The sequence below is a fragment of the Numida meleagris genome, chromosome 18 (assembly GCF_002078875.1).
Source record: "Numida meleagris isolate 19003 breed g44 Domestic line chromosome 18, NumMel1.0, whole genome shotgun sequence".
NCBI lineage: Eukaryota > Metazoa > Chordata > Aves > Galliformes > Numididae > Numida > Numida meleagris.
The window spans coordinates 4,367,796-4,392,096 of NC_034426.1; the positions used below are offsets into that span (position 1 = coordinate 4,367,796).

Below are 24,301 nucleotides of genomic sequence, written 5' to 3' on the forward strand. Positions count from 1 at the left end.
GCCCTCACCATGGCTGCATGGAGATCAAGGGCTGCTCTCCCTAATGACATCTGCAGAGCAGGCGGCCAGGAACACTCCAGTGGTTTCAATTAAAACTGAAAACAGTCAAAATGCAAAAAATCCTCAGATGGCAGCATCCCGGGCTACCCTGTGGGTATTTCACAGCACAAGCAGATGAAGTCTTGCATGCAGAAACCTCTGCATATGCTGAATCCCTTCTCTGGGGGCTTCAGGCAGGAGCAAAGCTCTGCTCCACCATAAGTGGAAGGGACCAGCAAGTGTCTGTGCTGCAGCTTAACCCAGAGACGTACCGACAGGGTGAGAGCAGCACTGCTCCCAGTACACGTGGGCTGGCAGGGCCACAGAAAGTGAGGCCAGCTGAGATGCCATCCAGAACAGAGTACTTTTGATTGCGGGCATCTTCTTCAACAATCAGCAGCAATTTGAGCAGCAGAATTCCAGCATCTTCTTTGGAGATACAGCTGTACTGACTTTGCTTGATAGAGGCACGCTGCTCAGCAGCAACTCCAGGAGGGCACCGAGGTGTCAGAGCCTGTGTTCAGATTGGAAACTATGCTTGCACTCTCATACTTTGGCAGGAAACCCAGCAGTAGCCTTCACAGTCACCTGAACTGCTTTTCAAACCGTCTGTTCACCAGTCTTTTGTAGCTGAGGCTGAAATTAGGAGCTAAAGGAACACGACAGAAAGCACCACCAAGTACTGCCAGATAAAGCAGTTCAGGACAGCTTGGCAAGTCAAGACACAGCTGCAAGGAAAGTGCTGAAGAAAAGCAACATCTCTTAAGGTCAAGGCTCCCCACTGCAGCCTGAGATAGCTGCTGCAAAGGGCTCTCTGTCTCCATGGCCAGCTTCCCCCATGCCTGCTGTACAGCCAGCCCAGGGCAGTAGCCAACAGATCTTCTATATTGCTGATCTGCTGGTTCAACAGCAAGGAAACTCCACCCCAGGCTCTAAGATGACAGAGGGAAGGAAATCCAAGGCTAAGCAAGGTTATTTTTCCCCACTTGTTTCCCTCACATTTCCAACCTTCCCATAAAATAACACTGCAATAGCAGCAGGAAGTCACTGTCTCCGACCAGAGGATAGATGTGTCATGAGCCCTAGCCTTGGCTTATGGTCCAAGCTCCCCTCAACTTACCACAATGACTGCAGCTTAGTTCTTATCACAACACAGCCATGCTCATTACAATCTCCAGAGGATATCCACACATGCAAACACAAGTAGCTCTCAGGCACGAGAGGGAACTATTTGACTGATTCAACAAAATCAGGCCTGCATTCAGAGGGCTCTGCCTAGCACCTAGAGGATTTATGATCTGACCAGAGGGGAAACAAGGAGACCAAACTTGTTCCTTTTCCATTACAAACTGAACTGCAACACGAACACTGAAAGACAAACCTTGAGAATTGGAAGCAGCACAACTCAATAAGATAGATACAGAGGCCTGGAAGAGATACAAGGCCCACAGCCACTTGCTGTGTTTGACTTAGCTTACATTTACACATAGGGTACTAGAAGCATTTACCCCATGCTGAAATGGCTTATCACTAAATGTCCTCATCCGACCAGCCTGTGCAGAGTTCCTGCCTCTTTCCACTCTTGCTCAAGTGAATGCTTTCAAACGAAGGACTGAGAAGAATTTCATACCAGAGCAGCACCCTTTAAGTGCCTCATGGAGAAAATCACTTCATGCAGGACATCTCACCACCGCAGCTGTGTGTAAAAATCTTGAGCCTAGTGTGAACATCCAACCATCACGATCCACCTCGCCCCTCTAGCCAGCATGGCCGCACAACCTGCAGTGTACCCAGCATTACAAACACAAAAAATTCACGAGGTTTCCTTCTGTGAAGGCCTACTACTGTAAAAGCACCGAGCTGGCTTTCTGTCTGCAGCAAATACCTTCACACAGAGAACAGATCGTGGTAGGGAAGGTACTGCCCAGCACCAGCTCCCGAGGTCTCTGCTGCAGAGTTTCAGATCTGTACTTACTGCTCTCACCAGTGCAAGGCCCACTGCACCAGGAGGAAATAGAAGGAACAGGATAAAATGCCCAGAAGAAAGCTGATGTGACAGACAAGGAACTAAACACCTCCACCAACGCAGCTCACTCTGGGCCCTAGAAGACAGAGAGGAACAAGGAACCACCTCTCTAAATCCAGTCTCCTGCTGCAGAGACCAGGTATCAAAGCCAAACACGTTTCACAAGAGCTGCCAAGCAGTTCATGCCCAGGAACTACCTCCCGGCTCCCAAGGCCCTGTTTCTTTGCTTTATAGCTATGAATAGATAAGATTTCCTAGATGGATTTTCTCATAAGCAGGTTTTCTTTCTCCAGATTTATCTATGATTTATCTTAAAATGCAGAGAATAGCCAAAGCAATCCCTAAGCATTTTGAAGTGCAGCCAAGGGCTTTTAAAGCCTTTTCTTGCCTTGCTTGGCAAGACAAATTACCGATATGGGCCAGAGCACAGCGTAAGAGAACTGCAGCCTGGCTCTTCCACAGGGATCTCTGCATCATGAAGCAAACATGTAGCTCAAAAGAAACGTGAGGGGACAGGCAGAAAGGCACTTCAGGACCAAGGCTCCACATTTGGGGACCTCAAAGGAACCTCTTCACGGAGCCTTTAAGGACCCACTGGCAACACAAAATCCACCCACCCTTCTGACAGCAGGAATCCCATGCATTCACTTGGGAAAAATCACCTGTCCTCCGGCAAGGGTCAAAGCAATTTTTTGGATGGCAATGCAAGAGAACTACTAACAGGAGGTTTTTCCCTTCTGCCTTCTCCACCAGTTCCTACAGTAGGTTGCAAGCCTTGGTGGCAACTCTGTGAGGTCAGAACGCAATGGGAAATGCAGCAACTTGCACTGAGTTAAAGGCTGGTGATAGAAACCCCATCTAAACGTTCGCAGATGTGGAAATCCTGCTGCTCCCAGAAGCCTGTGATCGCAGCCTTTAGGGAGGACCCAGCTGATGCAAGTACTCTGGGAAAACCAAACAGGGAAGGAAAAGCAAGAGTGTCCTTGTGGTCAGAAAATCATAAGGAAGACTGTAAGTCACCCTCAGCCCACGCTGCCTGAGCTGTTACTTACACTGTTTGGATTTTGGGGAGATCAGGGATTTCCTCCTTTTTCTTGCGGAAGAAGAACCAATAAGTAAAAAGCCCGGTGATGAGTGAGATGAGAAACACATCAGTCATGCTGAATAAAGAGTCTTGTGCAGTGCTTTCAGGAGGGGAGACTGTTGATTCCATGCCCGCATCCTCCATGATGGTCAGAGATACTGGAAGGAAAGAAAAAATAAATGAACGTCAGCAATCACACACAACCACGGAAAAACAGAAGAGCATCAAAGATCATTTATAACATGCTTTTCCACTATACATTTAATCCTAGGAACACATGGTAGCCCAGCAGCTCCCAGAAATGTTGAGACATTCCATCACACTCTGCAAGATCCCTTTCTTCCTAGGTATCTCACTATCCTGCTGAGCTTATCCCTTCCCACTGCATCCATGCTGATCTATTGAGAGCAACATCAGAGCAGCCCCATATTCCAGCCAGGGAGCCCAGGCTGGCTGCTAACACCCCAGCAAGGCTCAGCAGGGATGCACGGCCAGCCTTCACTGGGCCCTGACCCGTCACACAGTTCACAGGGTGCTGGTGGGGGAAGACACCACTCTTCCACACACTCTCCAGTTTGTGTCTTTCTCCAAGGAGATGCAATGCTCCTGATTTACTGTAGCACTCACACACTGCAAAGCAGGACTGTGGTGCACTACTTCGGCAAGCATCCCCATGCCACTTCATTACAACAGCAAAATGGTGAGTGCTTCTGATTTAGTATCCATCCCCACACAGACCCCATCACTTTGCACCTCTGTCTTCTTTGTCAGCTCCACCCCCTTCCCCTGTTTAACTTCTGTCTCTTTGAATTATGAGTTCATCAGCGGGAAATCAAGCGGAGTTTAAGTGATTTGGCCATGGTCATACTCAGGGTCTGTGGTAGAGCAAGGACATGTACCTAGCCTTCAAGTCCCTGACTACCCAATGGCCTCCGTCCTTTCCACAGGAGCCACCCATCGTTCCCTCCCTCCTGAACTCTGCTGAACTCTGAACTCTCCTGACCACAGTTCAGATTGAAAGATTACCTACCCAGTGCACGAGGGCACACTCTGTCCAGGCAAACAGATAATTAACTCAAAACTTGATTCATAAGGGCAAAGTGACTCTTCTTGTACTTAGGCATCTTGCCAGCCCAGGAGACCATGGACATTTGAACCTGCACACAGAAGAGTGACTCAGAGCTGCGGGGGTGACACTGGAGCGGGGACATGTTAAGGCCATGTCCTGAGGCACAGCTGGAAGAGAAGCAGCAAGCTGCACCTGGGATGAGAAGTAAAGCTCACTTCAGTTTAAACTCTCTGCTCATGGTTTATTCAAGTCTAGGTCCAGGTTTTCATGACAGCTCATCCTCTTCTCCCAAAAGCATTCACGCAAAAGTTAGGGTCTACTCCATTTCCCTGCCCACGCTGTCTGCTTGTTGTGAGCTTCCTGAGGGAGCATGCAGCTCTGGGGATCACGGAGTACAGCTCAGAAAGGAGTCACAGCCACCCAGCAGCCATCACATGTGGGCTGCCGAGGATTTTTGCAGGTCACCGAGCTCTCAGCTCCACAAGAAGTTTAATTTAGTGAAGAGCTTGGCAAGTGATTACTACAAAAGGCACTAAAACCACTGCAGAACTCCCATTTGCTGTTGGGCTCTCAGAGATGACGCTAAGCAGGGAGTAGGAAGAAAAACATTAGCAATGTGATTGCAGACAAGTGAAGTGCTCGTTCCTTTCATCAGGTCACCCTGTCCTCCCTCCCCCATAGAGAGGCTTTCCATCGCTGGATCTCAGAGCCAAGCAAGAGATGGGTGCTATTTCTCTACAGCTGTAGACTAAACTGTTCGGTAAAGCCCCCGCAACCAGAGCTCTGCTGCCAACAACACACAGCTCCCAGCAGGGCTCTTTTTCTCATCTGTGTTGGTTCCAGTAAATCCCTGATGGGGGATTCACTGCAGGAGCTGGTCCGAGGGAAGGCACTGGTCTGAGGAAAAGCACTGCTAGTTTATTGCCTCCACTCCTGATGAAACCTCAAAAGTTTTAACTGCAAACTCTTCTCCTCCTCCTCTTTGCCACCCCGCCTCAACCACGGCAAGGCTTCAGCCCAAACACATCTTCTCACACACAGTTTTGGTTCTCGCTCATCACTCAAGTTGGTTTTTGCCTTAGAGCTGAGAATCCAGAGGGGCTTCCCCCACAGAACACACAGCACAGCCACAGCTCTTCTGCAAATTTTCTCAGTGCCAGCTCCCATTGCCCGGGATGCACTAAGATGGCCAGTTCCTATCAGACAGGGCACACGTGGCCGTGCCAGTAAGTTTATCCACAAGGCCCATCTTTCACACACCTTCCTGACAAGGCCTTTCCTATGGTACAAACCACGCTGGTATTTCTACCTGGAAAAGACTGTCCACTCTGCCTTTCCAATCAGAAAGTGCTCCCACAGGGCACAGAGATTTCCACTGGTGGAGCAAAAAGAGCTTAGGAGATCCAAAAGAGAGAGCAGAGATTACCTCAGCAGCTTTATCTACAACCAGCCCTGAGTGCTTGCCCTGTGTAAGTCACAGATACGAATGTTAGACAAGTTACATGGGTCATGACAAAAGTCAGTGATAAACCTTTTCTTAGAGGAAGCTATTGAAAAACCGAGGCTGATGGAGACCGTGCTAAGCCGGCTTGGGGCAGGAGCTGCAGCCCTTCCATTCTGAGCACCAAATCCAGCACTTGCAGCAGCAAAGTCCTTGGAAAGCTTTCTTGCAGTGAGCACAGCAGCCACATAATTGCCTTCTAACCAGCTACACATGGAGGAATGTTTCCAACCTGACACCTCCAGCAAGCATGGGGTGGGAAGTCTGGGTATGCCTGGCCCCCAGCAATTCCACCCTCCAGCTCAGATAACTCAGCACATTCACCAGCTTCCCGGGGCTTTCCTTTTGCACAACTCTCCTGGCAGCTGGGAAGTGCAGTGCCTTGGAAGGAGGCATCCTCAGGAGTGAAGCTTTCAGGAATGCCATGCAGACAGGAGGGGGAGGAAGCCAGACTATCTCCTGGCCTTCACCATGCTGCAGCTCTCCAGCACTTCAAAGAGGAAACCCTACAGCTGCAGCAACAGCTGGACCACCCGCTGCTTACACTGAGCCTGAGTTCAGAGCACCAGTTCTAGAAGCTCAGGACTGGCACAGGAACCAGAGTCTGGGTCTGGTCTCATCTCATCATTCACGAGTCTCCGTGGCGAAAAGGTTCTGTACTGAACACTGATCCTGGAAGGAAACACTGCTGTTCTCTAGTGATGGAACCACAGACACAAGAAACACTAATCCTGATGCCGGGTTCCATATGGACATTACCATTTATTCAAGACAGCTGCAGGTTCTTCTGTTTTTTCCTCTTCCTTTCCCATCCCTATCCTGAGGAAACAGTTAGATGTAACAAAAGAAAGACAAAAGATGTGGGATTAAACTTCACACTTCTTTTTTAAAAAGCTTGTCATAACTCGGAACTACTTATTTAACTCCCTTCACCTAACACAGGAAGGTTATTTCTCAATTTATCTCAGCCTCAACCTAGCTGGCTGTAACAATTATCTCCCAGTAGTGGTCAGCAATCCACCTTCTAATACAAATCCTTTAGCCTCCAGAGAAGGGAAAACTGACTCTCACTTGGGATTTAGCTGTCCTGGAAATCCCGGAGTCTCTGGGAAGATCCTGCTAGAATCAAACCAGCTTGTTACAAGGGAGAATGAAATTTATGGTGCAGAAGTAAAAGTTCCCCTTATATCACTTTCAAGGGTAGCTATTTTTTCCCCAGTGTTTATTGTACCTTCAATCAAGATAACAATCAAGATAAGGCAGACATGCAACTCCCTGCCCCCCCGCCTTGCTTTTTAATATCAGTCATGGATACAGTTCTTAATCCTTCTCTATGCACGCAGTATCTGGTAAAAAGCAATCAGTCTCAGCCACAATGTAAGGAATCTACATAGAGAAGTCACAATATTTTGAAAGGCTGCAATCAAGCAGCACTATTTCAGCACAGCTTTTCAGCCTCTCGGTGCAGCTTCTAAACCTGGGACTTTGCATGATACAGCAGCTCGCAATCATTCCTATCACTCGGGAGCATCTCTGCACATCTCCATGCTGCCAAACTGATGCATCTCTTTCTCATATTAAAAAACATATTTCTCAATCTAAGTGGTGTGCAACCCAAACAGATCTGTTATTCTCCCTCTCTCGTGCACAGCTGATTAGGCAGCATTAGGTGATGCTATAGATGCATTCAAAAGCACACTGCAGCCCTCAGCTCCACCAGGAGGCAGATCATTGAGTTCACAGCAGGTGGCTCAAAAGTCTCCCTTCCCCCAAAATATAAGGAAGTTTCTGAGAGAGACAGATTGCTTGTACTACCATATAGTGACCAAAAAGCCTTGTCTCTGAAGCTAAGTTGGTGACTTGTGCCGGAATTTGGCTCTTCACAAAAGTAGCCTTTTATTTATATGATATTTGTGATCCTTTTCAAGCACGTCAGGATGATTTCCTTTCTTGGCCCCAGACTGCAGCCTGTGAATCCAAGCTCTGAGCTCAGCTGTCCTCTGACCTGCACTGTCAGATGCAGGACACGACACACTGACACCAGCCTCGCTGGCCTAGAGGGGAAGGAGAAGCAGGCTGCTGGTCAGGCACAGCCCCAGGCTGCTCTCCTCTTCAGCTCCTGCATCCGACTCCCTGCCCAAGGATCCCACCAGCCAGCTGATTACAGCTTGTAGGACCAACAAGCCCACAAGTTCAGCTTGACCCAGAGGAAGGCTCTTCCTGATCCTGTACACTCATGCAGTGATAAGCACAAGCCCATCTCCCACACCCCTGAGCCTACTGAGGCAGCCAGCTGAACTTCTTAGGGTTTTTCAAACCAAATGGAATGGCAGCACTGCCCTTTGGACATTAGGAGGTAAAGCAAACACGGGAGCTGCAGGCAGAAGCTCTGTTTCATAATACATGCACTCTAAAATCTGCAACGATGGAATCAAAGCAGTCATCAAGCAACAAGTGCACGTGGTGTCATTGGGCAATAAACCTAAGGCTCACACTGATGCTCCTGGTGCCAGGCACCATGCGGAAGGAGCTCAGCAGGGACCAGGCAGCTCAGCCTTCAAGGTCCAGGACATCTCAGCTGCTGGCTAGGGCACCAGAGAACTGGTCTGAAGCCAAACCATGGCCTACAGGAGCAAGCTGCATGCCCTGCAGCTGTACAGCCACATGGCCAACATGAGCCAGAGCGCTACGTCCTTCTCTGCTCGCTGGAACATTCCCATCCAGCGAGGACACTTACCGGACTGCTTTTCTGTTTCTCACTGGAAATCTCTCCCAGTCAGCACCACATCGAACCGCAACACGCATTCAAAGAACTCCCAGTTCTTTCAGACTGTCTTTCTCCATGTCAGGCTCCCAGCAAAAGCCCTGTGCAGCTGTGCCAGGGAAGAGAACAAAGGAGCGTGCTGGTGGAAGCGGCTTGGCAGAGCACTCCTCTTGCTTCCTGCCGCCACATGATGACCCGACCCTCGTGCCACTGACTCAGCACATACTTTGCGTTAGTAGAAAAAGCAGAAATTCAGCTGTCATGATTACTAGTGCTGGAAGGACTGCTTGGGGGGGGGGTTTTGCAAGTGTCATCACGAGATCCAAGGAAGCTGCGAGCCACTGCACGCAGTTGGATGGAGGAGAAGGAACTTGCTTACCAGTGAAGTCATGTGATAGGGAAAGGGTTGTCTGCTTTCACCCACTAAAGATACAAGATAAGCAGGTTACTGAAGAGTCAGGAAGGAATCCCACAGACAAAACCCCACAAGAAAGCAGAGTCAGCAGCAATAGGAACAGAGCAGGTTTATAGTGGAGGTGGTATTTCTGCCCATGCACCAAGTTCCACTACAGAGACAACTCCCCTTTGTGCTGGTGTATAGTATTAGGCCAGGGGCAAACTGCTTTCCGCATGGCAACACTATGGTCAGCCATCCAGGGCTGATTCTCACCAGTGCCTGAGAAACCAAGGCTCCCTATGCACCAAGGCTCACTATTCCTAGCACTTCGTACCACTTCCAAACCCCATCACGTCTCGCAGCTTGCCATTCACCACCATCAACTCAAAGGTGCAAGACAGCAGCCCCAAGCTAAAGAGAGGACCTCGAGGAGGGTAAGAAACATGTACACAATTCAAAGTCTTTTCTTTTTTTTGGTGAAATAGAACAAATTACTCTTGCTGTGCAAGGTCGCATCCAACCAGGCCTTGACATACCAGCTCAGACATCAGCAGAATTTCTATTTCCAGCACGAGACAGATGCAGAATGTGCATCAGTCAACCTGGAGCTTGAAACACTGCATATCTGAGCTTTCACTGTTACAGCGGGATTTTTCTGGCCAATAGCTCTTATTCAAGGACAGCAGAGCAGCTGTAAAAGCAAGGAGAACAACAGGAGAGGGTTTACTGAGGCAGAAAGCAACTCTGCCCTAGGGGTATGCCAAGGTGTGGCTATGCAAAGAGTCCGGGACACTGAACCAGAGAATTAAAGGCATTATCCAACACAAGAATGAAATCAAACTTGTCGTCTTAACAACATAAGCTAGTATTACTGAATTTGCACACTTCCCTTCAGCAGGAAATAGCCTGTCTCTCAGCCTTTAAACACGAGGCATGTCACTGGCTCAGACACTCGAACACCCACCTGTGCGCAGATCAACATGAGCCAGCAGAGAAAAACAAGCATTCAGGATTACAGGACAAACAGAACCTGAGAACTGCGGGTAAACTGAACCCCTCTGCTAACTAATGCTGTTCCCCAGCCTTCCTTCCTACAAAGGGACAAATTCAGAGCATCATGCCACACAGGCATACTTTGAAAGGGGAACAAAGGCCTCAACACTGCCAACATCTAGAAGTTGGGGCAAGACTGCAGGAGCTGTAGACTATCCTTTTGCCAATGGCACTTTTTCACTCAAAACAGCTGCTCAGAGGGCTGTGCTTCAAAATCTCAGGAGCGAGCCTTTCACACGTGTATTTTGCATGGTTCAGGCCCTGACTGCTGAAGATATTTTTGTGCTCAGAAGAAGGCTGCTAATAAATACCGTATTCCCTTCTGCTACTGCTGTGCCCAGTGCTGTTAAAGCTGCAGTGAAAACTCCTCCTCAAAACTGGCCACTTGCTGACCCTGTGCCTGCGTTTGATGAGGATGTGTGACAAGCCATGATTTTACCTGCAGGCACTTACAGGGAGAGCAGCATCACAGGGCAGGTAGCTGCAGACTTTGACCTCTTCCACCAAGAAGAGTTTAGATGGCAAAAGTCTCTAACACTGTTCTCATTCAAAGACTTCCTTTGAAGCTGGCAGATGGAAGAGAGTCAGAGGATGCAGCTAAAATAGATCCAGCACAAGCTTAAGAACTACGAACACCTCTGTTTGGAACAGTATGTTGGGGGGGGGGGGGGGTGTTATTTATTTACTTGAAGTATTCATACAGAACCAGAACACTTTGTACTTATAAGGTAGCTTTCCCCTGAGGATGTGGAAGCATTTGAAATATTATGTGCCTGCGTTCTGCACTGCTGTAAGGGAAGGAGGTGTTATCACACAACCCTTGCATGAGGCCACGTTGCTGTCAGCCACGTGGAAACTTCAGCATGAAAGCTGTCCTCCAGGCCCCAGAAGCAGGCTGTACATCTGGCTGATCCATGAGGGTGTGCAGTCCCCCCACAAACCTCCCTGTCTCTGTGGCTGAGGCACTCCAAGCTGAACACCTGTGAAATACAGGCAACGCCTGAGCTCAGTCCCCTGCAGCCACACACTGCTGTGTGCAGGCAGGCAGTGCCAGCAGACCCCAGAACATCAGCTCTGTAACCCAAAGCTGACATCCCCATGCCAAAAAGGGACATGAGGCCACAGAACAACAGGCAAGACAGGCAGGAATTAAATAGGGGCACAGGCTGAATGGTTGATCTCAAGTTATAAAACTCACAACCTTCCAACTCCACACTCCCACTCTGTTTATGGTCAACATAAACAGAAGACACTTGATACGCAGTTTTTCTTTCCCTTTGTAAGAGTAGCTGCCTCTCTTACCTCAAGTATGCATGCACACAGCCCTGTTACACAATCACAGCTTGCACAATTCTTGCAGGCATTTTATCAGCTTGCTCCTCCAAAGCTTCAAGTTAGTTGGAACTAAGAGATGCTAGCAATGACCTGCAAAAGCAAGTCCTTAGATACATTCCACGAATAACTACGCAGCAACATTCAGTGTACTTGCCAGTGCCACAAAGACGGATCTGAAAACACTCTGAACAAGTAACCAAGCCTTCACAGAAGACTTGCACGTGTACTGCCAGAGCCAGATTTTTCAAGGAGAAAAATCCAACCCCAGCTTGAACTCTGAGCCTACTTATCTCCTAGTCCATACAGCTAGAATGGAAAGGAAAATTAATCAGTAATTCTACTTTATTCCTTGCAAAGCAATAACTAGAGGCACAGAAGTGGCCAGTAGCTAAGCAGGAATGCTACGATAGTCTGCCACCATAGATCAGACTCAGCTACCCTTTGGACTTGTGGCCTTAGAGAAACCAGAGATAGGAGCACTCCTCTTCCGCTCTTTGTGGACTCTGAATGACAAGTAGCACACAGTTGACTTGAACTGCAGAAAGAGATAACAAACAGCTTGTAATTGGAGAGAAGCAGCAAGAGATTATGAGCAGCCTGTAATTATTTGTCCTGTTATTGAAATTTTAAACTCTACAAGAAACAATCTTGGCAGGTGTGCCAGCCTCTACAGTGCTTATGACTCACTCAACAACAGCATGTATACAGTACCCTTGGATCAAATGATCGCATTGGGAAAGCAACTTATGTAAGTTCTAAGAATTGTGTTTTTGAAGGTAGGAGAGCTCATGTCAGACAACAGAACAAAGTTCAGTGTCAGCCGAATGGTTTTCTTTTACGTGAGAGAAAAGAGATAGGGAGGAGATGGTCAGAGCACAGACCAGAGCAGGGAAGTCTTTTGCCCAGTCCTTCAGGACAGAGCAGATGTTATCTTTCCTGTGTCTCAGCAGCCAAAGATGAGAGTAAATGGGATTTCAGTCCACGTGTGCCTCCACGCTTTTGCTGCAGGTGAACTGGGTAAAGAAACCATGGCTCCTGAGCTCCTGGCCTGTTAGCTTCTGCTGCCAGCCCCTGCTTCCAGCCATCCACTCCAAACCCCAGTGCATCCACAGGTACTCCACCTGTGACACTCAAAAGAAACAGATTACCTTGCACCCGCTGCTCTGCAAGCAAGCACTGATGGGACCCACGAGCTCCAGCACGAAGGACAGCGAGCAGCAGGGAACACCTCCCTCAAGACAAGATGAGGAGTTTTGGTTGGACAGCCCCGTCAAGCTCCTCCAGCTGCTGGGGAGAAAGAAAAATAAAAGTTGCAGAAACCACTTACTTGCTCAACTCAGACTAGGCACCACCCCGGCATTTATTGATTGAACAGGAGGCAACTGCAAAGTGATGAAAAAGCAAGAGATTTTCCTGTCACAGTTAGGGCAGGACTCTAATTAATAGTGTTAAGCCAGATGCGTGATACTAGCTCCTCCTTTCCACCCACTCTTCACCTTACTCTTTCAATGTAAAAGCCCTGGAAAGTAAGTAACAGTGTTCAGTTGTCACCTTTTTTCCTGCAGTGCTGTTTTCCTCCCTGCCTTTCCCACCATTGTGGGAAAGTGTTTTGCAAATACCGCTCTCTGCACTTTCATATCCATGTGCAACACACAGGACTCTTCCAGCACAGCCCCAAACCTGGGGGTTCTATGCTGAGCACACCCGGATTCAGAGCAATCATCCCAACAGAACAAGCCCTGAGACAACACTAAATTCTCCAGAAGCAGCCCAACTCACCAGCCCTTGCCCAGCAAACACCAATTTCTTCACCTGCAGCAGACTCACCCACAAGACTGCTTTACAAGTGCACAGAAGGTCACCATGATTTATGAAACAACTACAGGAAAAGTAAATGATAGCACATTCCCTTCTACTTAGCAAAAGAGATGTGCACGTGCCGCTCCTCGCTGTAGCCCACACAAAGCCTAAAGCACTGCAAAGGGAAAGATGCCTTCACCAATACGAGCACCGTTTTACTTTCCCAATTTAGAAACAGAGACCTGACTCTTCTTTGTGCTTTTCTGACTTGTCAACAGGGTGCTACTGCTTCTTAGAAGTAGCTGTAAAGGTAGAAACCCATCTCAGTTTCCCAGACCCATTCAGACTAGGCAGAAGAACTAAGTGACATCTCCTCGTGCATCCCACCAAGCGTTACCATTTGCCTTTATGTTCTGAAGGTTAACCCACAGCCAGGCTGCACTAAACACCAGGGGCCAAAGCACACTCCGAAGCACTGCCTGCACTCACTCCAACAAGCAAGGAGACTTCCTAAGAACCACCTCCAGTTTGACGACCGATGCCCAACAAACACCAGAACCAGGCGTCTTCACCCCCCTCTGGCTTCAACGATCCCAGACTTTCCATTATTTCCTTCTGCAAGCACGTTCTCCAGGGGGATAGCTTCATTCCCCAAGGCAATCCCGCAGGCTCGCGGTGGGGTTGGGGTGGCAGGGCCCTCACATCCCTGCTGTGGGGTGCGTGCCCCCGCCGGGCCAGGCTGGGCACAGCTCTCTGGGCAGCAATGCCAGGGCCTCAGCGCCCTCTGAGCAAAGAACTTCCCCCAGTGTCTAACCTAAATCTCTTCTCCTTTAGCTTAAAGCCATCCCCCCTTGTCTTATCACAGCCAAAAAGCTTACAGAGAGGGGAAAAAAAAAAAAAAAAAAAGAACGGCAGCACGCAGCCCCGCTCTCAGCGGGACCCAGGATCACCTTCTGCGGGAAGCGCTGGGAAACGCAGTAACAACGGGGCCCGTTGACCGCAGCCCCCCATCGCAAGGCCTCACTCACCCCAGCCCCCTCCCCCACATCAGGGCCCTGTTCACCTCAGCCACCCCGTAACCGGGTCCCACTCACCTCATACCCCCCCCACCCCACCCCACAACAGCTCCCTCTCTCCCCAAGCCCGGCACGCAAACCCCCTCCCTCGGGCCCTCACCCGCCCCGTCCCCGTCCCGTCCGACGCTGGCGGTGCCCGCAGTCCGGCGCGGCCGGCACGTAGGGCGGCGCGCACCACTCTGCGCCAAGCGCGGGGGGAGCCACGAGCCGCCCCCGCCGCCCGCCAATGGGCTGCGAGAGCGAGCGGCGCGGCCACCCCCTCCCTCCCCCCCCCCGAGGTTGGTACGGTCCCAGCGCGCCACTTGCTGGGGAAGCCTTAAAGGGACAGAGCAGCGGGGAGGGCGCGCGACTCGAAGGTCGGGGGGGGGGGGTTAGGAGAAGGATGAGGGTGGGCGCGGCAACCACAATGCACAGGGACAGAGGTGAAGACAGACAGACAGGCGGACACGTAGGTATACGGCCATATAGCCGTGGATATAGGGACACTGATGCACAGGCGTATGGCTATAGAGATACAGGAGTGCCAGGGATGGGTATACAGAGATATATACAGGCACATAGATATACAGATGCATAGGCAGATATATAGACATGGATATGTAGACATATATAGGCATAGAGGCAGGCATATGGATAGATACATAGATGTGTTGACAGACAGATACGGATGCACAGATTTAACATGCAATTTGACCACAAACCACGCTATCTGGATGTTTTTTAGCTCTTTGCTAAAGCCCGTGCTGCTGGCAGCGGCATTGCACAAGAAACGTCCCTGGTGGGGGAGATTTCACAGCCTGACCCCCAAGACCTGGCTGTAGCACCATTGCTGCTCTGCTCGTTTTGTAAAGCTGCACCACAGCCAAAAACGCTGCTGGGATGCTTGGGCTGCGAGCCCCGAAGGAGAGTATGCACAAGAGGCACTGAGCGGTCCTGGGGGGACTTTGCTCCAGCAAAGCATGAAGAGCCCACGCTGGAGCACAACAACAGAGGTCACGGTGGTGCCTTTCACACCCCATAGCACCCATGAACCAGCCAAAGGTTAGGGCACGATGTTCAGCCTCTCTCCTTTGCAAAGCCCAGCTGGCACTGCCCAACTCCTCCTGGCTCCCTTCCCCTGGCTGCATGAGGTGCGGGCAGCACAGCGCTGGCACATTGAGTCCATGGTCCCGCTGCTATCACCACATTGACACTTGCACTAGAGTCAATAACGCCCACGGGGAAGGCACAAAGTCCATGTGGGTGAGCAGGGGGCACCTGAGGGGCCAGGAGAGGTGCAGGGAGAGGCACTGACCTGAATAGCCCCAGTTTCCAGGTGAGCAGAGGCACGGGGCCACGCGGGCACAGCTAGCCTGGTCACCCAGGACTAGATAACCACACACATTGGCTTTGCCAGAGAGAAATGAGCAACTGGGAAGCACAGAAATAAGAGAAATATCGACCCGTTTGCATGGTGACAGGCAATGATGTCACCAGCTCAGCTGGCTTGTGCTCTTTCAGTCTGGAGTCACTTGTGCCCTGCTTCCAGGGCAGAATCAATCCTGGTCTTTGAAGAAGTGCCAGCTGTACTGGGAATGCACTTGAGGTACAGAATAACAACCCTTTGGAGACAGCATGTTCTCCAGGACAGCCATCGCAGCCTGGAGTTTTATTGATTCTTTGTCACTATTTTTTTCTCTCTCTTTTTAAGAATAACTTCAATTCTCTACCTCCCCTCCAAGGAAGGGAGCTGGTATTGCAACTTGTGATCAGTAACATTGCTGTGAGCTCACACAAATGCCAAGGCTGGATGAGCAGATGAATTTTGCCTCCGTCTCCTGAGTTTCAATTCCTCCTTTCAACCTTCAGACACAATAGCACATCCCATCCTGTCCTGTCCCTTTCCCCTCCCTTCCCCTTTGAACCCACTGCCAGCCCTAAGGAGCTGAGACTTGGTTGAACTCCACTGCTGGACAAGCAGAAGGTTCTCTGCTGATTTAGATGCCAGTGTTTCACTGTCAAACAGCTGCCCTCAGGAAAGGCAGGGGACAGACTGTTAGAAATCATCCATGTCTTTCGAAATGTCTGTCTGAAGGGCACTGAACATTTCAAATGCCATGCAGGCACCAGTTGCACAGTTGGACTCAGAGCAGTCCCAGGGTCACAATGGTAGTTGCAGTGATCAGAGACCAAGTGATAGGCCAAGATCTTCAGGAAGCTGACAGCAGAGCTGGAGTCAGAAGGAAAACCCCCAAATTGTGGCTTTGTCCCCATTCTTCTAGGATGCCCCTCCCACAAGGCTGTGGTGGGCACCCCATCCCAGCACAGAGGGGTTAAGAACTGGTCCCTGCTCCCTCCCGCATGGGCAGGGGCCCACCTCCACTTCTGTAAGGAGATCTTCTGCCTTCTCCCCTCACCTATCAGATCAGGGCTGCTCCTGCTGCTGGCAGTGACAAAGCGGTGACTCTTGGAGGCCAGCATTTCCTTCCTACCACTTAATGCATGCCGTGAAACTACTCACTGGAAACCGTGCCACTCCTTTGATGGCTCTGCAACCGAAAAAAGAGTCGAAACAGATCAACTGTTCAAAGTCAGCAAATAAAAAAAAAACAGTTTTGAGGCCCACAGGCATTTTCCAACATGCAGTACTACTCTTCTCCAATGCATGTCCTCCATCACCTGTCTGTCACGCAGCCTGCACCCAGCAGGCACCTGCCTTGCTGCCCCATGGGACTGAGCCCACCATCCATCAGAGGCATGCTCCACCTCTCCCCACCTGAAAGCAAACCAGGACTCATGGCAGTTTGTCTTCCAGACTGTATTTCAAGCTTTCAGTTTGATCGTACACAACATTTACCATTGCAATCGGTCCTCATCACCCTACTGTATTTTCTGCAGTGATAAAATTCAGAAGTTTACACAGATCTCACTAAGAGGAAAATCAAGGCACTGGAGTGGAATACCAGCATTTCAATGATTATCTCTAGCAGTTCTTTCCTGGTATTGAAAACATCCTTTTAACTTCCAAACAAGAGCCTCATCCTGTTCTTGCTGCACACAAAACACTTAACAATGAACTTGCTGTTGGCAGTTCAGGAAAAATGGGACCATGAATCCAAGTCTATCTATCATCCCAGGGAGGGGTGAAACAATCAGGAGTGGGATGGAGCTGGCCACCAACTCCAGGCATCCCACAGCAGGCCGGTTCCCAGATTGTTGCATCCTCCTTCTGAAAGCCCCTGCCCCGCCTCTACCTTTGCAAGCAGCTTCTTATTAACATGAATCTGAGGTCCAAGCCCTCGCCCTTCACTTTGGCCTTCCCCCAAAGCAAGCCCCTGCGAAGCCACACGTAACTGTGGCAGTTTTCCCAGAAGAGCTGCTGGAGACGTGGCTGTACAGCAACACGTGGCTTCTTTGGACACTGAAGAGGGGGAAAGGTGAGGGAGAGGCATATACATGCTTTGGTGCATGCAGACAGCAATGCTGCTTCCAACCCTGGCTCCCTGATACATGGGAAGAGCCCTGCGGCTATTGTAGTCTCTGGGGAACAGGCTAGGCACATTTCCAAAGGCAGAAATGGCTCTTTGTATTTCAGGTAATTTTTTTTTTTTTTTTAGAAGAAACTTCTAAGCAATGAGTCAACTGTAATAGCTGAGACCCTGCTTGATTCACAATCACAGAAACAGGAGATTCCTCCTAGGTATAGCACACTAAAGCCACCACACAGTGGGAAGTAAAGCTCTGGCCCTCCAAGTGCCAGCAACTCAAGGAAACACTTCGTCTGCTACCACAGTCACCAAACAGTGCACTCTGCTCTGAATCCCCTGCTGAAATCTCCTCTCTCCCACAAACCTTTCTACCACCTCTAAAGAAAACAGAGAGAGACTGTGCTAATATTGGTGGCTGACGCACCAAAACTGAAGTTGAAAAACATGAACACTCCCAGTGGAATAGCTACATTCCAGGTAATTCTTATAAGCCACTTTTAAGGTCCCTCTCAGCTTCTTGGATTTATGCATCTCTGATGCACAAATGGCCAAAATCCCTTACTGAAGGCTCTGCCAGTACTTCATATGTGTTCGAGGCTGCCTTACTGACAAGTGCAGGAGTGATCTAGCTGTATATGTCCCTGTTCATTGCAGGGGGAGTTGTACTACATAACCTTTAAGGGTCCCTTCCAACTCAAATGATTATTAGTGCTATGAAGGCTGAGCTAGCGTGGAGCTATCAGAGACAATAAAGGCAATGTGTTGTGGAGCGCACAGACTGCACTTCTGCATTTTAGAGCTGGGTTTTAGGGGACAGAAAAGGGTGCTCTTTATTCTGTTCTCCTTGTCCCAGCCCTGGCTTAATAAGCCCCCTTCTAAGCATACTCTCTGTGGAGAAGTCACTAGTGAAACAGACTTCTTCAATCAAATACTAAGTTTAAACTAAGGCTTCCACGCTTCCACCTTCTTTTGTGTCCCAACTACATCACAGATGTAAACAAGATAGGAAGTTAAGAGCCTTGGCATAGATGGGATGTATCCTTATCTCTGCAGCATGGTTCAATCCCAGATTAGTCCAGTGTTTTGACTATTAGATTTCATCTTACCTTGAACAGGCTCTGTAACTCTAGTTACTGTGTGGAAAAAGAAGGCTGCTAAATACCACAATGAGAAAAATAACCAGTAGAATGACAAATGTGGAGAGGCAATCCAGTCCCCTTCCCTCCACAATACTAAAAAAAAGTATGAAAATGATAAAGGAAATAGAATTAAAGTAATCCATTTAGCTAGTCACCCCAGAGACAGCAACAAGGCCAGCAACTGCTGCTGCGTGACCACACAGTGGTCTTCCCATGCCAGACGAGTCCTGCTGCTTTCTGGAGGATCAGTACACCTGGACTTTTGAAAATTCAGCAGGAACAGGAGCAGCTGAAGCTGCTGGATCCCCTGATGCTTGCTGAACCCCAGCCAGGAGGTCGAGGCCGACAGGTGGCTGTGGACCAGTTGGGCACACACGCTGTGGCACAGAGAACTTGCCTGTCTGGCAGCACTGTCCAGGCGAGGCTCCAGAGAGGGACTGGACAGAGCACTCTCCAGTGGCACCTCTGGCTTGGTAGGGGGAAGAAGCAAGGCTGTATCTTGCATAGCTGTGCTGAGATCCCACGTGTCCCAAAGCATGGCCAAATCCAGGCGTACAGCTGTCCTGAAACCCCTGGCTCTGAACACCAGGGTGCTGCATCTGGGAAGCAGGGAGAGCCGGAGGTGAAGAGCAGTAGTAGCTTTGGGTGGGGTACGTGCCTGGCAGAGGGGTAATCCTGGGCAGAAGAAAACAGAAGGCTATACTGTGTTCAAAACTGTCATTACCTAATTAGTGCTGGAAGTGCCCCGGGGTTGATTTCCTCCCGACCAGTGCTCAGAAAGGTCACTGCAATTCATCAGAGAGATTCTCTATTACAAGTAGCATTTAAGTAAAAATAGGTTTACTAGTTACCCAGGACAGATATGCTTACACCAAACCCACACCAATTCCACACCCGCAGAATGAGGAGAGTTTTAGCCTTACGTCTTTTCATGCAAGAAACATGCCAGCCAAACCACAAAATGCTTTTACAATTTCCACACGCATCCTCCCTGCCTTCCACTGAACCTGAGTTATTAATCAGGAGAAGTCACCACTGCCAAGTGTTATTTATTAAGAAGGCCTTTGGTGGAAGTAGCAGCCCAGGGTAGAGAGCAAAAAGGAAGGAGGAGAGTGTTGCAAATAAAATGAATCACTCAGAAGCAAGGTCTATAAACAGCCTCTGCCAGCAGAAGGCATGACTCAACCCACCAAAACACACCAAGTGAAAATCTCACCCAGAAGCCAAAGCCTTGGGAACTTTTGGAGTACTGGTCAGCCCATGCACACCACTAAGATGAGTGCAGAGAACCAAGATAGTATCAACAAAGACCACAACCACTAGAGAACCAGGAAAAACGAGAAACTGGCTCATGTTGGGGTTTGGGGGCTTGAGTTTGTTTCCCCCTGTACTTCATTTGTGGACATAAGCCTGATGGAGAAGAGTAAACCTCCCAGAAACGCCTCCTGTCTGGTGGCAAGTTGGTGTCTGAAGTTTTATTAATTAAAGAAACAAATGAACAAAACAAAAAAACACATTAAGAGCTCATATTTGAAAAGAATCAAAATAATAATTAATTAAGCCCAAGGAACAAGTATAGGGCTTGTGTCTAAGATACAGAGACATGCAAATTTAGCTGCAGAAATGGAAACATCCTAGAAACACCTTCCCACGCCCTGCTGATAATCAAATGTTTATGTAAATACCTTTGATCCAGAACAGTCTGTGTCATCTCACCTAAAGAAAGCAGGTTTAGAGCTGCGCACAACAGTTGTTAGCAGAAGCATTAGGCTGATGTAGACACAGGCTCAGCATATGATGAGAAACTCCCTCCTACCAAAAGCAGTACTAAAACAGAGAGAGTCAGCATGCTCCTGGATTTGCCTGGCTTCCCCTACAAGCACTCATGCAGAGTTTGATTGCATCTGGGCACATTCTTCCTGCCAGCAAGGTTTTGTTAAAACAAACCTGAGGTTTCCCCTCAGGTGAGGGGAAACATAAACACTTGGGAATGCTTCCAATTCAAAGAATGCTTTACAATAAGCTGATGACCTAAACAATACGTGCAACTTAACCTGTAGCAGAAAACTACCCTTTGTCTGTGAAACTGAAATGACATCTCAGAGTAGGGAAAAATTTGACCTCCATTTCTGAGTTTTTTTAGAATTTGAGTGAGTTCTCATTGATTGGGATATACACAAAATCATTCCTGAACATCACCCTGAGTGCTAAGGTTTCTTTTCATTAAAGCAACCTCGCCTCAGTACAGAAAATACGCATTGAAGGATCTACATTAAACTGTGTGACATCTTTAATTTATAAAGTGCTGCTCCTACATAGGTTTGGAAACGACAAACCTCACTACATTCCTGGGAAGTGAGGTGGTGCAAAGACAGACAAAGATCACACCCCAGGGAGCAATCCAGCCAGAAACAAGCACCAGAAGTCCTGTTATGACAGAACTACACAGTGTGGCTTTCATGTCAGTGGAGCTGCAATACATTTAACATGTGTACACAGTACCCAAGCAGCAAATGAGTTTCACCTCAATTTAGTTTCCAGTGAAAGAGCAGGCTGAGTTAATGTGTGATAATGTATTAGTCACAGCAATGTCCCCAGCAACATCAATGTCCCATGTTCCTGTTCTTAACATCCCAGATAGGAACATGACAAGCACAATAAAGATTTTAAAGGTGATTTAATGCCACCTCATGTCTCAAAATTTCCCTATATTGCAAGATATTTAATAGGAGCTCCAGTACTTACTTGCTGCTCTCAGAGGCTCTTCTCTCAGCTGAGGACCCTGGGATGTATTTTAGCCCTGGTATTCTCTTTAACACATTGAAAGGGAACCTCCGATCCAGCTTAGAGGCCACTGACTCTGGAAGATCCAAGCAGAAACAGTAGCCAAGACCATCTGAAGTCAGCAGCATGTTAAGGAGGACCACTTGCAAAATGCACTCATTTCTAGCACTGCAACACACCGTACCTCCCGGCCACAAACTAGTTTCCTTGGAGAATTCTTGCAGTTCTAGCTAGTGCCATCCTCTCAGACCATCACCCTTCTTATCTCTATGTTCTCTGCATACCTTAAAGCCATAGCAGAAGTAGAAGCATGGGATGAGAAAGAAATGCAGAATTGGGTGTGATGAGAAAAAGAGTCTAGGAAATACCAAAAAGTCAATGCATCTTGACCACAAGAACTGCACCACGCTCTCCTCCTCATGAAGCAACAATCCTACACTGGTTTAGGGCTACGTGTTCAGAAAGGATACAGGCTTTCCCAACTAGGAGCCCACACAGGTTGCTCAGGAGAGAAGAATGGGGGATAAACCACGCTACAAAGAGCAGAAACCATGGCACCAGCACCACAGGAACTCTAAATCCAAAGAAAAGAGCCCGCTTCATTCGTGAGCGGGTGGTCAATGCACTCAGCATAGCAAAAGCTACGGGCATGAATCCTTTGGCGTCTTCCACTTCTGACACCCTCGAGACAACAGTTTCAAGTAAGAGGTACAGGAGGCCGGACAGGATGGCAAACACAATGGTGAAGAAGCAGTGTTTCACAGTACCAACGTTCTTCTCAAAGCTGCCAGCAAAATACCAGATGACAATGGCACCACACGTCAAGGATATCAGGTCTTCATAGACAAAGATGTAGGTAACTAGCCTGTGAACTAAGCATGCCAGCATGTTAGAAAGGCAGAGACAGTAATGACTTTGTTCTAACCCACTACAGTCACAAGTCTAAGCAGAGGGAGACAGCCTACAAGATTAATCAACTTTTTTTTTTTTTAATCTATCCTGTTGCAGAAGAGAGGGAACTTGAGGCCTTTAAAACCAGGAGTAAATAACCAAAAACAGCTAAAACAAGAGCTATCTCGGGTACCGCAGACAGATGGACTGACTCTTGCTGCTTCCTGGGATGGTGCCCAGAAAAAAGCAATAGTTTCTATAGTAAATATCAGTCTCATTAGAAGAGAAGGCAGAAGGCATAAAAATGACTGCTATGATTTAACTCTGACTTTAACCTCTTGCTTTAGCTACTGCAATAAAAAAAAAATAAAAAAAACACTTCTTAAGCAGCCTGCAGGGAGATTCTTCTCACAAATAAAAAAGTTTGGAGGTTATCAGCTGGCAGCTGCACCCTGAGGCCCTCTGGTTGTCAGTTCTCCTGGGCATGCAGTGAGCCCCAAGCCAAGCAGCTCCCAAAGCCCTCCCAACAACTGCAGGGTAAACACAGATGAGAGCATCGCTCGGCACAGCCTGACAGCCACAGGCAGGCAACGATTTCACCATCAGCTCTGGGCACTGCACTGCCAGAAGGAACCATTGCAGGGAGCTGAGGAATTAATGATCAACTCCTTCAGGAAACAGCACAGGGAAAGAAGGAAGCAACCATCCAAGCTCTTAGCAGCGTGCCCCCACTCTGCACTGCGCCCAAAGCCACAGACATAGGCACAGGTATAAGGAAGCACAAGGAACTGGGAGAAGAGCGCTGCGTGTGTGTGAGCCCGGCAGCGCGGCATGGCAGGGTGCACGGTGCGTGGCCGGGCCCGCGCCCGCGGAGAAAGGCTACAGGAGCTTGGAGTAGGCCCCGCTCACCTTCCCCGGCTCGCAGGGCGGCGGGCCGCAGGGCACCGCGGTGAGCAGCGAGGGAGCCCCGCAGAAGCCCAGGCCCCGAGGCGCCGAGCGACAGCAGCAGCGTTAAGGCGCCAGCAGGCAGCGGGCGGCCACACCCCGCCGCCATGCTGCCGCGCGCCGCCCCACTTCCGGCCGTCGCCGGAAGGCCTTCACCATCGTCATGGCGACGGGAGGCACTGCGGTACCCCGTTACCATGGCGACAGTCTTTTTTTTTTTTTAAAAAAACTTGTTACAATTTTTTTCCCCCTTCCTTCTTTTTGTTCTTCTTCTTCTTTTTTTTTTTTTTTGTTAAATTATTTTTAATTTGTCAGCTTTCCAGCAGGGGACAGTGCACAAAGTTTCACACTGTTGGGAGCTGACAGATGAGGGGAATGTACAGAGGCCGAGAGCTGATCTCTTTTCCCAACTCCATCTTTCTTGAGGAGCAAAGAAAGTGCACAGCGCAGGGGCTTTCCCTCTGAGCCTGCTGTAAGCAGTCAGGAACCCTTGACCTACCAGCAGGCAACAAAAATGTGAGCTCATCTCCTCGTCTCAATGCCATTTTCCACTGATCATAGAATCATAGAATGGCTTGGACTGGAAGGGACCCCAAGGATCAGCAAGTTCCAACCCCCTGCCACAGGCAGGTCTGCCAACCTCCAGATCCTGTGCTAGACCAGGTTGCCCAGGGCTCCATCCAATCTGGTCTCGAACACCTCCAGGGATGGGGCATCCAATGATACAAACACTTTGAACACTTTGATCTCTTAGAAGCTAAAGGTTCAGAGAGGCTCTACACAGGCCAACTCTTTTTTAAATTAATAATTCCAGTCACCACTTGCTTTGTAGAAACTTATTTCAGGCTGCGGCAGTGGGATTTAGAAGCAGCCCAACTTGGTTGTCAATCCATTCAGCTGCAATCGAATCGCTTTAATTTCTGCCCATCCC

The 24,301-nt window shown here is 49.0% G+C and overlaps 2 protein-coding genes across 10 annotated transcripts in view; both read right to left on the bottom strand.

Moving 5' to 3' along the window:
* LOC110407563 (NADPH--cytochrome P450 reductase) overlaps positions 1–12,550 on the bottom strand; it is a 24,884-nt gene extending 12,334 nt beyond the window's left edge. Inside the window, exons 1-2 of one of the 3 annotated variants that reach the window (XM_021415366.1) lie at positions 12,417–12,550; positions 3,118–3,307 (exon numbers count right to left, since the gene is read on the bottom strand). In XM_021415366.1, coding sequence (XP_021271041.1) covers positions 3,118–3,293 — 176 coding nt within the window. In that variant the 5' untranslated portion in view covers positions 3,294–3,307; positions 12,417–12,550. Of the gene's footprint in view, positions 1–3,117; positions 3,308–4,179; positions 4,307–8,456; positions 8,590–12,416 lie in introns of those variants that run through there. The other 2 variants (XM_021415368.1, XM_021415367.1) reach the window with 2 other exon arrangements.
* On the bottom strand, positions 12,417–23,584 carry RHBDD2 (rhomboid domain containing 2). 7 transcript variants are annotated; one of them, XR_002443932.1, is made up of 6 exons: positions 23,335–23,584; positions 22,005–22,406; positions 21,496–21,646; positions 19,148–19,425; positions 16,541–16,672; positions 12,417–12,552 (listed from the first exon to the last, which is right to left on the bottom strand). XR_002443932.1 is itself a non-coding variant. In XM_021415377.1 (5 exons), the coding sequence occupies exons 1-5, from the start codon at positions 23,567–23,569 to the stop codon at positions 16,637–16,639; spliced, it is 1,026 nt and encodes a 341-aa protein (XP_021271052.1). In that variant the 5' UTR covers positions 23,570–23,584; the 3' UTR covers positions 15,747–16,636. The 7 variants fall into 7 exon arrangements, 3 of the variants coding, with proteins under 3 accessions (XP_021271052.1, XP_021271051.1, XP_021271050.1); XR_002443933.1 differs by having other exon boundaries at positions 12,420–12,555; XR_002443934.1 differs by lacking the exon at positions 12,417–12,552 and adding an exon at positions 15,747–16,353 and having other exon boundaries at positions 19,148–19,349.